This window comes from Hyaena hyaena, unplaced genomic scaffold, assembly GCF_003009895.1.
Source record: "Hyaena hyaena isolate Hyena2069 unplaced genomic scaffold, ASM300989v1 scaffold_24, whole genome shotgun sequence".
Taxonomy (NCBI): Eukaryota; Metazoa; Chordata; class Mammalia; order Carnivora; family Hyaenidae; genus Hyaena; species Hyaena hyaena.
The window spans coordinates 3,067,505-3,082,974 of record NW_024080656.1 but is presented as its reverse complement, the minus strand read 5'-3'; the positions used below and the strand labels follow the sequence as shown (position 1 = coordinate 3,082,974).

Sequence of the window (15,470 nt, the reverse complement as noted above, 5' to 3'; positions counted from 1 at the left end):
TCTAGCTTCCCATAACTGGGGTAATTCAAGGGGAAGATAACGGTCTCTCAGAAAACTCTGGAGAGGAAGTATTCCACTAGATGAGAAGGTGAATGTGAATCCTAACTTTAATCCTAAGATTTTTATGACCCATTAATATAGAATACTCATTATTCCAAAACATAACAAAACTGTGCTACCGAAATATTTACATATGAAACTATGCCTAAGATTTGCATCAAAATAATCAAGATATGGATTAGATCAAACACTGGTCCTGAGCTGATAGTTATTAAAGTTGGATTAGGAGTACATCGAGGATTAATTATACCATTTGTCTTTTATATGTATCTAAAATTTCCCATAATAAAAGTAAAAAAAAAAAATAACCCAAAACTATGTACTAGCACTATTAATTCAAAATTTCATACATTCCACTCTCAGTATATCTTGGATTCTCTCAAATCCACTTCCTCCACTGTTAAGAATAGATGAACCTGGGGGACACTTGTGGGGATGAACACTGGGTGTTATATGGAAACCAACTTGTCTTATGTTTAAGAGATTTTAAACTAGAAAGGAATACTTTTTAATCAAAAAAAAAAAAAAAAAAGAATAGATGAACGTGGATCTGGGAGAAAGGATCTGGGAGAAAAACAAAAGAGCAATTCACTTGTTAACCACTTTCTTCATTCCCTTTTCTTGCTAATTCTTTTTAATGGGATCCCATAATGACTGACGCAGGAGTTGAACTAGATTCCTGAAATCATAGAGCATATGGCAACACCGAAATAAATATAAAGAAAAGTCAATAAAACAAGAGAAACAAGTAAGATAGGTAAGAGAAGAGTACCTGAGAAAGTTTTGTGTATATAGAAATATATGTTTATATTTACAGTTTCAAATGCTAGCTTCCAATAGAAGTATAATAAATTTGGCCTGATTAATGTGTAGGCTCTTTTTTCCTAAGAATCTTACTTTTTCTGATGAGTTCTAGATTACGTTCTCCATAACCTTTCATATAAAGTTTTTCCTTCTTGAATGTCCAGGGGCATGAGAGCCCAGATATACTATGTAAATACTGGACCCTAAAGTCCCCCAATCCTATTTTTACTCTACATGCCATTTATATGCTCTGTCTTGTCTTCTTTTCTGACAACTTTCAACATATAACCACTAACACTAATCATAGTATTATTTAATATATATAAATATATCAGAGCAACAGAACTAAGAGAAGTTTGTAACTACATCGTTTGTATTAAAAGTTTTTACTATAAATCCGTTCTTCTTTAAGAATAGCTTTAGGTATTAAAAATTCATAATCTTTAAACATAACTTAATCTAAAAAGATGATAGGTAAGGGGTAAAATTTTTAAAAATATCAACAACTATTCCATAATTTCACAACTCCTCTTAGAATCCTTTGCCACTCAGCTATTAAGGAAAAAGAAGAAAAGACAGTTAAATAACATGTGCAATATGGTAATTTTTCCATGGGTATTCTACTTTTCAATCTGATTACTTTTAACACAACATGGTTGTCTCATTAGTTAATGATGATTATAAACAGTTTAACATTCCACATAGGAACACTTGCCTTAGCTACTGAGATTTAAAAAACAAAACAAAAACTAGCAAAAACTATCAACCTTGCAATAAACATTATCAAAATACTCCTCATGTTCATGTTTCAAAAAAATTAAGTTTATGCCCTTGAATATTCAGTGCTTTTCTTCAATAGTTTTATGATAAAAAGAATACAATTTATGTAAAAAGCATATTAAAACTAGTCTTATCAAAAAACAAACAAACCAGTCTTATCAAACATTAATTTCTCATTTAGAGGCAGCAGTAGAAATAAATATGACCAATTTTATGGCCAAACTTGTTTCCAATTAATAAAGAATATGATATAACTTATTAACCCTACAAATGAGTATTATATCCAATTTTTTAAAAATTCATCGACTTTTATTAACGGTTGCTAAGAGGATAATGAACATTCTGCCTATCTAACTTAGTTCAGGAGGGGCCTTGTTTATAAATAGCAGTTTGCTGGAAGAGTTCTAGAATGATAATGCTACTACTATACTGTCTTTTATCCTAAACAACCTAAAAAAGTAATTCAAGAATATTTATAATGCCTGCCTTTAAGAAGAAGCTAGTGCATCATTACATACGACATCTACTATTAAGAGAAGAACTTGATTTTTATAAGATAACTAAAGATCTCTTTTCTGCCTAATGACTTAAAAGGACTAAATGAATAGCATCCATGAAAGCATCCAGACAAGGCCTGGCATGCAGAAGGCACTCAATAAAAGATATAAAACTAAATGAGGTCAAGAAATGGCAATCATGAACTACAAAATAGAAAATAAAATTTTATCATCTAAGATTTGCTAGAATATGCTAAAGACATTCTAGACAAGATTTAAATGAAAACTGGAAGATATTCCAGAATACTGAATTTTTCTGGTAACTTCTGGTTAACTGTTCATTCCAGACTGCCCCATTCAAACTAGACATAACCACCACTTCCAATATTCAATAAATCTTCATTTATTCAAAAGCAGAAAGTAATTAGAAACACAGGCTTTAAAGTCAAAGGCTACTAGGATTCAAATCCACCATTTAGATGTGTGACTTTAAACACGTTACTTAACTTCTCTGAGCTTAAGTTTCTTCATCTATGAAATAGTGATAACTACTTACCTCATAAGATTTGTTGCAAGGATTAAATGAGAAAATACATGTAAAGCTCTAAAAATTACTCAATAAATGCTACTACTACAAATTGTTATATGATTTCTATTAACCATACATTTGAATGCCTATTATATGCAAGAACCTTGGTTATGCTACATAACCCAAATTTAGAATAATATTCATTACTGGAGGTTTGCCTAACGAGGAAATAAAAAGCCGTACAGCTTCTTTCTAGATCTTACCACCCAATTCCATGGTCTAAAGTAGCTACAGACTTAGTTTGTGAACACAAAGTTCAGCAAAGTTGTCTCCTTTCTTTTCTATGTGTCTTGAAACGATCACTCAAAGCTTTCCTGAATAAAGAAAATTAAATATTTGGAATACAGTCTATATGAAGACAAACGAATGAATGAAATGCTAAATGATAAACAGGGGAGGGAAGCTTTTTTAATAAATATTTTATCAGTCAGAAATTTAAGGCAAGGTTTGTTGCAGATACCATATGAAGGATAACTGAGCATCTATAATCCATATAAGTTAGAGACTTGACATACTAGATGTTTTCTCCTGTTAAATTTTAACTATATAATCTGTAATTTGGCTCTAACTAAATCTATGCTGGGGAAAGAAAAAAATTAGCTAAAATTCAGTAAGAAAAAAAAAATCAGTCTATATAAATATCTGAATTTATTAAATATTGTTGTAATATCCTAAGCCAAATGAAGTTACCTTCCATGTAGTTTAAGGATGCTTAAGATTATTCTGATTTAATGTTTCAGAAAAGTTCTAATACCCACAATATTTTGATACAGAAAAAAGTACTTGCCTTCATATGGTGTGTCTGGAGGTCCTGCTATTTCTCCTCTTAATTCTGTAAAATTCTCATCTACAAGATCTACTTTAATTTGATTTTTGCTCGTCTTAAAAATAAACAGAAAATAAATGTTAGTTATATCAGCAAGAAAAAATCCTATTTTAAAGTATTACCTATAAAAAATTTTGAAGCCCCCTTTCATAAACCTGATTATCTCTAGTAAAAATAATAGCCTGTGCTTTTCTAGGATTTAGCCAGTTTTAAGAATATTTAAAACCAAAAAACTAACATTTTTTCACTTCAATGTGTTTAATGAATACCACCACTTTGAACAACAATGCAATGGCTTGCTGACTTGACTTGAATGTTTAGAGAAAAATAGCAGATTATCTATTTTACATTGTCAATTTCATGTATGTTCAGTCAAAAGTGATCAATCTATTAATCTGTAGATGAATACTGTTATACTACAACCCCAGGCTACATGGATTCTATCCATATAAACAGAAAAGTCAGGGTCATCAAAAGCCATTTAGTGTATAAGGTCTCACTTGAACTAACCACAACTCTACATGTTTAACTGAAAGAATATACCATCTACCGGAGGGTGAAAACTCTAAGCATTTAATTTCCCTTTCCATGAAAATTCTTGAAGCCTCAATGCCTCACTAAAATCATCTAATGCCTTCTTCAATTTAAGCTGCTTAGTTTAAGCTAAACTGCTTAGTTTACTTCAGTGGCAACTACCTACTTTTCAAAACAGACTTTTATTTTAAACTTATCTACATCTATTTATTTCGCACTTTGTTTTTCTCTAAGTCCTTTCACATCTATAGTATCAATTCAATTTCTCAATCCATTCTGAGTCAACAGTGACCTTAAATGATTCAGAAAACCCTTCAGTGGAATTCACATTCATGTTTAAAAGCACCTGTCTGAAAACAAACTCTCCACTTATATTTTCTAGTCTATACTAGCACCTTACTAGTCTAGGTCTATATTCCTAATATGGTAAATCTCCTTTTCATAATTGTTAAAAACATAAATCCTTAGGATATAAGTTACATTTTGATTTTTTTTAGTTAGGACTTCATATTTTATTACCTAAATAACACAACGTATCAGCTCTTATGAAAAAAGCCTCACAAGATTTCAAGAGTAAATTTCTTGCTCAAACCTACCTTCTTAAACTTGTTTATTGGATGACAATATAAGAATTACTGTTTTAATGTCCTTCCTCCCCCAACTTCCAACAGATATTACCATTTTTACTCTTCTCCTATGCTAAGCAGTTTTAATACAGAATGTTTAGTACTGAAAAAATATGTAACTTACAACCCAAATCTTAAAAGATTTCATAAGACTACTAATTAATCTTATCTTTTAATAATAACATAAGATTTTAGAACTTTATGCAGTTAAAAACATTATAATTAGGTTTATTTCATAACCGTTTTTATATTTTGGGATCAAAGTATTTCATAATCTTCTATAATTAATTTTACCCCAATTAATTATAAATATACACATAGCAAACTTAATCCTATGCCCTAAAAAACTATCATCCTTGGCATTTGCAGTAGAGGATGAAATGTACAGTTTTACCAATGATAAAATACTTTGTCTAGTATGCACAGAAATGAATGCTAAAATGGAAATCAGAGGTGCCGTATACACTTTGACTAATCAATTTAAGAAGCCACAAGTAGAACTACAGACTTCCATTTCTCCCCTGAGAGTTCTAAGTAAAATAAGAATAATCAGATTTTTGCAAATCATCAATGCTTTCCAAGTTCTTTATAGGTTTCCACAGTACTCCCTTTCCAAAAAGAAGTAAATAGCCCTAAAATGTCAGGATAGTAAAGGACGTGATTAAAGTTTTGGAGAGGAAAAGAGGAGGTAACAGAAATTAGAAAAGCTACCTTCCAGACTGACCCCAATTCTTGAGTTAGTAAACTGCTAAATAAACAAGTAGAGAAAAAAAAACTACTAATTTTATTAGTATACACCTTTGTCCTTATAGCCCCAAATTATAATTAGGAGGAAAATGGGTCTTTTTTTTCCTCTAGAGAAAGTACACTATAAGTGACAATTTTACTAAATTAGCTAAAAAAATACAATCACCATGATGAATCCATTATAAAGAAGCATCCTATATGGTCTACAGTAGGGTCTTTATCTGCAGATAACCAAAAAGAAAAAGAAAATGGAAAGTTAAAGACAGAGTTTTTACAGCTTAATTTTTCCATCATGTAACAATTACCCTTCTTCATTACCTCCACAGTTTAGCATCCAGTTATTCTATAATCCAAAATTCTGATCCCAGTGCCCCCAGCAAACTAACTTAAAATCCACTTAAGACTCAAGTACTGTAAGGAAGACTGAAAATGGCAAAAAAAAAAAAAAAAAAGATAGTATTTAAATTTTTTTTTTTTAATGTTTTTTATTTATTTCTAGGAGAGAGAGAGAGACAGCGTGAGCAGGGGAGGGTCAGAGAGAGAGGGAGTCACAGACTGAAACAGGCTCCAGGCTCCAAGCTGGCAGTCAGCACAGAGCCCGACGCGGGGCTCGAACCCACGAACCGCGAGATCATGACCTAAGCGAAAATCGGACGCTTAACCGACTAAGCCACCCAGGCGCCCCAAAAAGATAGTATTTAAAAACATATGGCCTCTGAAGTCAGACAGATGTGAGCTGAATCCTAGTTCTGCCACTTACTTATGGCATTAATTCAGCAAAGTCACTTAACATCTCTCATTTTATTACTGTAAAATGAGAATATATATCAAATTTAAATGAGAATATTGTGGACAGAGTTAACTATCAATTATAACAACCTTTGATTTAAGGGGTGCCTGGGTGGTTCAGTTGGTTAGGCGGCCGACTTCGGCTCAGGTCATGATCTCACAGTTTGTGAGTTCGAGCCCTGTGTTGGCTCTGTGCTGACAACTCAGAGTCTGGAGCCTGGTTTAGATTCTCTGTCTGCCTCTCCTGCTTGCAATCTGTGTGTGTGTGTCTCTCTCTCTCAAAAATAAAATAAACATTTAAAAAAATAATAATAATAAATAAATAAAAATAAAAACCTTTGCTTTGAAAGCTCTGTTTTATAAAATTTGCTTCACAGTTGTTTCCAGTGTAAAAATGGAAATGTTATTTCTAAAGAATAAATAACAAAACATGTTATTCATTTTAATGACCAGGAATTCGCTAAGGCTTTTGGATGAAACCTTAAAGAAATGTTATCACTGTACTACATTTTTTTTGTGAAAACACCAGCAAAATTACTTTTCTATACTTTCTTCTCCAAACTCAACTAAACACACAGTGGGACCTCTGCTGGTCTTGATTTTTCTGATGTTCTTTTGCAGCTCCAATGCATTTCTAACAGATAAAAGGAAAAGAGATGAATAGAACTACAGTTCCTAGTAAAGATTTTTCAAATAAACTATGAAAATATAAAATATGCAAAACAGCACATAATATTGAACGTAATTTGGATGTAGTAAATTAGCATTACTGCTAATATGCAATGGAGATTTCCAAGGCCAAGTCTCTTGGTGAATTGATACCATCATCACAAAATTCTTTCAAATTCCTGGGGTCTACTAGATGCCAGAAAGAAATATCAAGTGTTAGTGAACAAAAGTAAGTCCCTGCCCACTTGGAGCTTACATTCTAGTGGGAAAAACTAAAAACTAAAAGATTTCATCACAAATGCTATATGTACAGGGGCACCTTGGTGGCTCAGCTGGTTAAGTGTCTGACTCTTGGTTTAGGCTCAGGTCATATTCTCATGGTTTCCTGAGTTTGAGCCCTGAATCAGACTCCATGCAGACTGTGGAGCCTGCTTGGGATTCTCTTGTCTCCCCCTCTGTCCCTCCCCCATTTATACCATCTCTGACTCTAAATAAATAACTAAGCAAGCAAGCAGGCAGGCAGCCAAACTAGCTCTAAGTACATTGTTATTTAATCTGTTTAAACTTATTATGTGACCCTGAGCAAGTTAACCAACCACTCTGTACCTCAGTTTCATCATCTGTCGACTGGGGATTATAATAATACCTACTACATACAATTCATGGGGGAATTTAATGAATTAATACAGTATATAAACAATGCCTACCACACATTAAATGCTCAATGGTCATTTAACACTGTAATATGTTAACTGTTGACAATGATGTTGGAGCAAAAAACTTCCACCAAAAGGAAATACTGAATATTTTTTTAAGGGCAATTTGTCACAATTAGTCTCAATTCTATTTATTCTGGGAAATTTACTCTAAAACAAAATTTCAATCTAGATTTAGATAGACAAATATAGCTCTACATCACCCCTAAAATTATAGATAATTCTCATATGCAGTAAAGAAACTATTAATTTGTTTGCTAGTCAAATCACAACTAGTGGGGCACCTGGGTTGAGTACCCAACTCTTAAACTTCAGCTCAGGTCATGATTCCAGAGTTGGATTGAGTAATCACTGGGCCACATGCAGAATGTGGAGCCTGCTTGAGATTCTCTGTCTGTCTGTCTGTCTCTCTCTCTCGCCCTCTGCAGCTCTCTGATGCTAGCACTGTCTCTTAAAAAAAAAATTTTTTTTAAGTCCCAACTACGGAAATTTAGGGTATACTGCAAATGAATGTGAAATTCTATCTTTCCTAATTTGTTGGAAATGAGCTTAAAAGGTTTAACAGAGTTGCCATTATGTTCCCATAATTTAACATAAATGACTTATCTTTCCCCTATCCTAAGCCCCCCCCCAATAAAGATTTCCACTTTTCCAGCAGTTTTTAAAAATTCTAGGGGGGCCGAGATGGTTCAATTGGTTGAGCATCTGACTCTTGATTTTGGCTCATGACATGTTCCCTGGGTCAAGAGATCAAGCCCCATGTCAGCCTCAGCACTAGGTGTGGAACCTGCTTGAGATTCTCACTCTTTCCCTCTGCTCTTCTCACCCACTCACTCTCAATAAAATAAAAATAAAAATAATATACTCTGAAGCTTGGGGCATGTCACATACCCAAAGCACGTTGACATGGAAACTAAGAAACTTGAAGGCCATGGGAAACATTTATGACCCTTAGCAACCACAAGTTCTAGAACAGGGCTGTTCAACAGATAATAATGTATGCCACAAATGTAGTTTAAAATTTTCTAGTAATCACATTAAAAGAGTAAAGGAAGTAGAGAAACTAATTTCAGTGATTTTTTTTATCTCTAATATATTAAAAAACTATCATTTAACATATAATCAAAATATTTTGAGATAGTGCCATTTTTTAAAAATACTAAGCCTTCAAAAATCCAGTGTGTAATTTATAAAACTTTTCAATTAGGACTGTCCACATTTCAAGTGTTCAAAAGCCATATGTAACAGGCAAATCTGCAGATATAGAAAGTAAATTATTGGCTGTTAGGAGGAGAGGAGAAGGAAGAAAGATGGGAAAGATCTGCAAATGGGTACAAGGATTATTTTAGGGGAAATATTCTGGAATTGGATAATGCTGACAGCTGTGCAATTTTGTACATTTTTAAAAGTCAAAAAGTTTTTTAAAACTTGTAAAAAAAAAGTCACACACGGACAGTGGCTACAGTACTGGACAAGTGCAGCTCTAGAGAACCAGGAAATAATAGCCTCTCCAATTATAACAACACTGCCATTTAAATTTTACTTTGTGAACTTCTGTCTTCATACTTCACACAATCTATAATGCAGGATAATTAAAGTTCTGAACATATTAACCCCATGAATATTTACTGAGTACCCACTATTCCACAAGGCAAACAGGGACTGAGTGGTAAAAATGATTGGCAGGAAATGTTCTATAACCCACCCTATCCCCATAGAGCCTTCATTCTAAGGAATCAAAAGAATTTGTAATATTGTTAAATGAAGTACAGGATATCATGAAAGTAATATTTAACAAGGATGAACTCTGGAGGGTAAGAAAAAGCTTCCCTAAAGAAACTACCATTAAAAACCTTAACCTGGTAAAGCCAATGATGTCATTTCAGGCAGAAAGTCCATTCTGTGCAAAACAGACGCAAAATAGGACCTGGCCATGTTTAAGAATCGAAAGGTCACCCATATGCCTAGAATACACAGAATAAAGGAGCAGAAATTAGGAAAGGTAGGCAGGAGCCAGATTATTCAGGTTCATGAAAAACAATGAGAAATTCTCAAAATTGTAACCTGACAATGAGATTTGAGTCTTTCAAAGAACAACCAACTGTAGTGAGGAGAAAATGCCTGGAGGTAGATTAAAATAGAAACAGAGAAAAAGGTTAGGAATCAGTGAGAACGAGAAAGCTTACTTAGACGAAAATAAGTAAATTAATTAAGAGAGAGAAGAGAGGTAAGAGGACTAAGTTATTACAAACTAAAAGTGTATGATCTCTTAAAGAGGAAACAAGGATCACTCTTAAAGCTTGCTTTTCCACTGAGTAGATGACAGTACAATAAAAAACTAAGATAAGAGAAAAAGAAATTGGGAGGTCAGAGTTTGGGGAAAGGGAAAATTAAAAATTCAGTATTGGACATATTGAGAACAGCTGTCTATAAACATCCAAAGGGCCAAGTACATACTTGAAAACTCAGGTGTAGAGTTCAGGAGTCATCTGAGCTGAAGATACGAAAATGAGCAAGACAGCAAAAACCAGGATAGTCTGTTATCACTGGCACCAGAGGAAGAAAAATGTTTAAGGATAGAGTAGTTAGGATGCTGACAGAGAGTAATAATAATAGCTAATACTTAAGGAACACCTTATAAATAGTATTGACTTACATGTAATAACTCACTTAACTCTCCTAACAATCTTATGTTTACCAATAAGAAAACTGAGATACAAAGAAGTCACACAGCTAATAATTAGTGAAGCCAGATTTCAAAAATGACTCATGAGCCAAGACATACACATTTTATTTGACTCTAAGATACCATCAATTACAGGATGCCCTGATATATGCCAAAAAGAAAAAAACAGCTTACTTACACTATGACAATATTTTATCATTTAGAATTTTTATTTTACACTTACTCAAAGAAACTTTAGATTTTACAAATATCGCTCTTAAGACTGCATAAAGAAAAAATAAGCAAAATAATTACTTTTTTCTCACTGAAAGCCCTGAATGTGTACACACACACACACACACACACACACACCCTTCTTCCAGAAACATACATAAGAAATTGGCAATAGTGGTTCACTTAGGGTAATAAAACTAGGAACTATGGATCTGGGGTAACTGGGAGACCAAGGCACTGTTTGAAAATTATTTTAAATATATAAACATAGAATTTTTTCTGCAAAACACTTTAAAAAGGCTAGTGGTCCTTTGCAAAGTGAAATGGTAAAAGTATCCACTATAACTGGGTAGTCAATTAGAGGTGAGGAAATAGAAACCATGTTGACAGAGAACTCTCAATTTTTGGCTATAAAGAGTAAATGAGAAATAGAGTAGTAGTTGGAGAAAGAGGGTAGAAGGACAGTTTTCTTAATAACATAACCATTAAACAGTATATTTAAATGCTAGTAGGATAGTTATAGCAGAGAAGGAGAGGTTAAAAATAAAGGATGGTAGGGGTACCCAGCTGGCTCAAGCAGTAGATCATGTGACTGCTGATGCCAGGGTTAGGAGTTCTAGCCCCACATTGAGTGTAGAGATTACTTAAAAAGAAGATCTTTTTTTTTTTTTAAGGTTTCTTTTTGAGAGAGAGCACACATGCGCATGCAAATGGGAAAAGGACAGAGAAAGGGGGGCAGAGGATCCAATATGGGCTCTGTGCTGACAGCAGAGATCATGCCTGACATGATCTGAGCCAGAGTCGGATGTTCAACTTACTGCCCAGGTGCTCCTAAAAATAAAATCTTTAAATAAGTAAGTAAAATAAAGGATGGTAGATAATGTAATGAACAAGATGGAATGGGGTAGAAAAGGTGAAATCCAGAATGAAAAAAGTAAATGACTGACCTCAGATAAAAGAACACTTTGATTTCATCAGGAAAGGAAAAGTTATGTTAATGTAGTTGTGTAAGTCTCTTGTTTTTTTATCTTCAATGAACTTATAACCTTTTCCCACACTACTAGTGTGAACCATTTAACAATCTTCAGGAATTAAGTCTGGGTGTGATCCATAACATAATCATCTTGATCAAGCATAGTCTTTTAAAGGTCACTTTCTGGGAGTGAGATTACCAATTTAAGAACAGGGTCTAAATATAATTCAGTACCTAGCACACCGTCAGATCTCCATACTTTCGGGGTGCCTGGGTTGCTCAGTTGGTTAAGCATTCGACTTCGGCTCAGGTCATGATCTCACGGTTTTTGAGTTCGAGCCCGGCATCGGGCTCTGTGCTCACATCTCAGAGCCTGGAGCCTGGAGTCTGTTTCGGGGTCCGTGTCTCCCTCTCTCTCTCTGCCCCTCCCCCACTTGTGGTCTATTTGTCTCTTAAAAATAAATAAATGTAAAAACAAAACAAAGGTCTCCATACATTCCAGAAGTGGTTTAAACAAGCTCTAATTTGTAAAAGAAATACATGCGCAGAATTAAAACGTACCTGGATTAAAACTTTCTAATGTTCACAATCATATCAGCATATGTTCAACAAAGGTGATATACACAGCCACATTAGTACACCACTTCACTTTATCATGCATGACAACAGTCACTTCTTTTCCATTTTTTGGTTGAATTAAATCCCACTTATGACAGGGCTACTATAAAACTACTAAAATCAACAACATGGTATTGGTAAGAGAAAAGACACACAAACCAATGGAACAGAATAGGAAGCTCAGAAAGGCTCATTTACACAGTCAACTAATCTTTGACAAAGGGGCAACTGGATAGAGAAAAAATTTTTTCAAAAAAATAGCACTAGATCAACTGGACATCCACATGCAGAATAATCTTATATTACACTTTACATTTTCTAAACAGGCAAAATTCTTTTAAAAAATTTTTTAATGTTTATTTTTGACAGAGAGAGCGAGCAAGCATGCACGAGTGGGGGAGGGGAGGAGAGAGAAGGGAGACAGAGGATCCAAGCAGGTACCCTGCTGTCAGCACGGAGCCCAATGTGGGTGGGGCTCGAACTCATGAACCGGGAGGTCATGACCTGAGCTGAAGTCAGATGCTTAACCAACTGAGCTACCCATGTGCCCCTAAATTGTCAAAATTCTTAATATCCAATACTGGTAAAGTTGAAGAGATATCAATAAAGCTAGAAACCTTTTTAAAGGCAATACAGCAAAAAGTATTAACACCATAAAATTTGTCATTTTTTTGTAATAGAAGGGACTTTAATTATTTTTTTTTAAAGATAATTCATACAGCCATTGATTGATTAGAGCAATTTCTCAGTACTTTTGTCTTTCAACTTAAGAAATTGGTATATACCATGATAATGCCAAAACAAGACTGCTGGCTCATCACCTAGAGTACAAATACACACTTAATTGTTTGACACTTTATTGAACACAAAGCAAGATTAAGCATCTTTGCCTTTGTTGCATACAGCTGAACCAGGAGCCCAGGGAGAAGACGGCACAGCTTTCCTTGGCGGGGAAGATGTGAGCCCCTGTAGTCCCGTCTTGTTGTGGGAAGACTAACCCATGTTCTGTCGGTTGCCATAGCCTCTGGGATGGGTGTCCTTCCAGTCATCCCACTCCCGAGCTCTGTGGAGTGTTTGCTCATCATCCTCTTCCTCCTTTTGTTCCTGATCTTCATGTTCCTGAGCAGCTCTTTTGGGCTCTGGTGTTGTCTTGGCTATGCCCTGACCTGGTAATGCTCCGTATTTCCAATGCTGATCATACCAGTCATTCACCGTCATAGACGCCAGACTTGGATAACCAGCCCCAAATACTTTGGCTTGGGCCATGTTCTGAGTGAGAAGGAAGGGTTTCATTGAAGGCCTGTCCTGACGAGCTGAGTAAGAAGCTGATGGCTCTTTTGAGGACTCTCTTTCTCTCAGGATCTTCACCTCCTGGTCAATGCTCTCAATCTCTTCTAAGCTGATACCAATCCACCTTTGAAGGTGAAGGAGGTAATATTCACGAACATGCTCATCATCTGCTTGACCACTTTCCACAGCAGATTTCAGTGTGGACAACTTATGCTCCACCTCCTTCTTCTGCTTGTATCTCTGTATTTTAGCCTGTCTTTGTGTTGCCACTGCAATGAGGCTAGGATAGGCCATGGAAGAACCAGCAGTATTATCAGTTGAGTTATTCTTGGTTTTGGGCAGCTCAAACTCTGCCACATGATAGTACTGGCACTGAGTTAAGTAGTTTAAAAAGTGTTCTCGAGCGCACTGCAAATCATCTAGACGCTTGCTGGGGTTGGCTTGTTTCATGGCAAGTGCTCCTTGAAATGCTGGCACCATCAGGTACTTCAGATCAGTGGAAGCAATCTCTTCCAAATCTTCATTTCGGCTGAACAAGTCGAGCTGTGCTAACATTTCAGCAGTCTTCTTAAGGAGGTCTAGTCCCTTGAACACCTTATCTTGGATTATCTGGGAACCGGTGGGCTCAGTCGCTACTTCCACTTCGTCCAAAAGCTGCTTGCTGGTTTCGAACAGCTCGGGGAGCCGTGGTAGCAGTAACTCATCTTCGGCTGTTGCCATCTTGGGGGAGGGAGGAACCAAATTTGTCACACTCTTTAACCCAGTATTACCACTCCTAGAAACTGCCTAAGGAAATAATTTCATCATAAGTAGAAAAAAAAATATATAACCATAACAGTAATCACTGAAGCATTAAATATAATGAAAAACAATAACCTAAGCATCCATTAACTGAGGGTTGTCTACAATAATTATGGTGCAATTTAATACAGAATACTACAAACAAAAATAAAGGAGTATACTTCTGGTTTCTAATCCAATATGCAAAAACTTAGAAGACATCACTCCCATTCCCAGAAGAAAAAAGGTGAACAAACTGAAAAATCAACAACTCTTCTTAAATCCACCAGAGAATTGAAGTCTCAGGGCAAACTGCTGCCCCCAAAATTGAGAAGACAGATGGGCACAAAATAAGGCTCAAAACTTACCAGCGCAAAAGCTCACAAGCATCTCTGCATGAACCATTACTCAGGTAGGAAAATCTAAACTGTAATTGACAAACTGCTGGAGACACAATCAGGATGAATTTGAAAGTGAAAAACTCCCAAGGTGCCTTCCTACTTTGTTGAGGTTTTACCTCCAGGATCCCTACCAGGTTTACACAGTAAAGATAAGAGAAAATGCCCTCGTGCTTCTGGCAGGAGGAAGGGGAAAGAAGCCATTTTGAAATAAGCCCAGGGTATTCTTTGAGAGAGAGACAGAGACAGAGACAAAGTGTGAGTGGGCAAGCCGCAGAGAGAGAGAGACACACACAGATTCTAAAGCAGGCTTCGGACTCTGAGCTGTCAGCACAGAACTCAATGCGGAGTTCGTGAACCATGACATCATGATCTGAGCCAAAGAAGAACACTCAACCAAATGAGCCACCCAGGTGCCTCTATGCCCAGGGTATTCTGCCTAATAAGGCCTGTCCCCAAAAGAAGCTTTTAGGGGCCTAACCGACTAGAGTTTGTTGCTGTTTTTTAATATTTATTCATTTCTGAGAGAGACAGAAACAGAGTGTGAGCAGGGGAGGGGCAGAGACAGAGGGAGACACAGAATCTGAAGAAGGCTCCAGGCTCTGAACTGTCAGCCCAGAGCCTGACGCAAGGTTCGAACTCCTGGACTGCCAGATCATGACCTGGGCCGAAGTCAGACACTTAACAGACTGAGCCACCCAGGCGCCCCAAGTTTTTTATGAGATCTAATCAACCTAAGAGAAGAGAAAATATCTGATCCCAAACCCCTCCACAGTCTTCCAGTAACATTTAAGGGGGGAAGGGGACTGAGAAGCACTTTTGAAGGTCACAGCTTAGGGGTATAGACTCTTTAAAAGACTGAGACCCAATTGCAG

The 15,470-nt window shown here is 35.8% G+C and overlaps 1 protein-coding gene across 5 annotated transcripts in view; it reads right to left on the bottom strand.

Annotated features, from left to right (window-relative positions):
* The window catches only part of UBE2K (ubiquitin conjugating enzyme E2 K), a 77,661-nt gene that overhangs the window by 29,017 nt on the left and 33,174 nt on the right, over positions 1-15,470 (bottom strand). For 3 of the 5 annotated variants that reach the window (XM_039226960.1, XM_039226962.1, XM_039226961.1), the window contains exon 2: positions 12,609-14,137. In XM_039226960.1, the coding sequence (XP_039082891.1) occupies positions 13,121-14,137 (1,017 nt within the window). In that variant the 3' untranslated portion in view covers positions 12,609-13,120. Of the gene's footprint in view, positions 1-3,517; positions 3,612-5,629; positions 5,672-12,608; positions 14,138-15,470 lie in introns of those variants that run through there. The other 2 variants (XM_039226965.1, XM_039226963.1) reach the window with 2 other exon arrangements.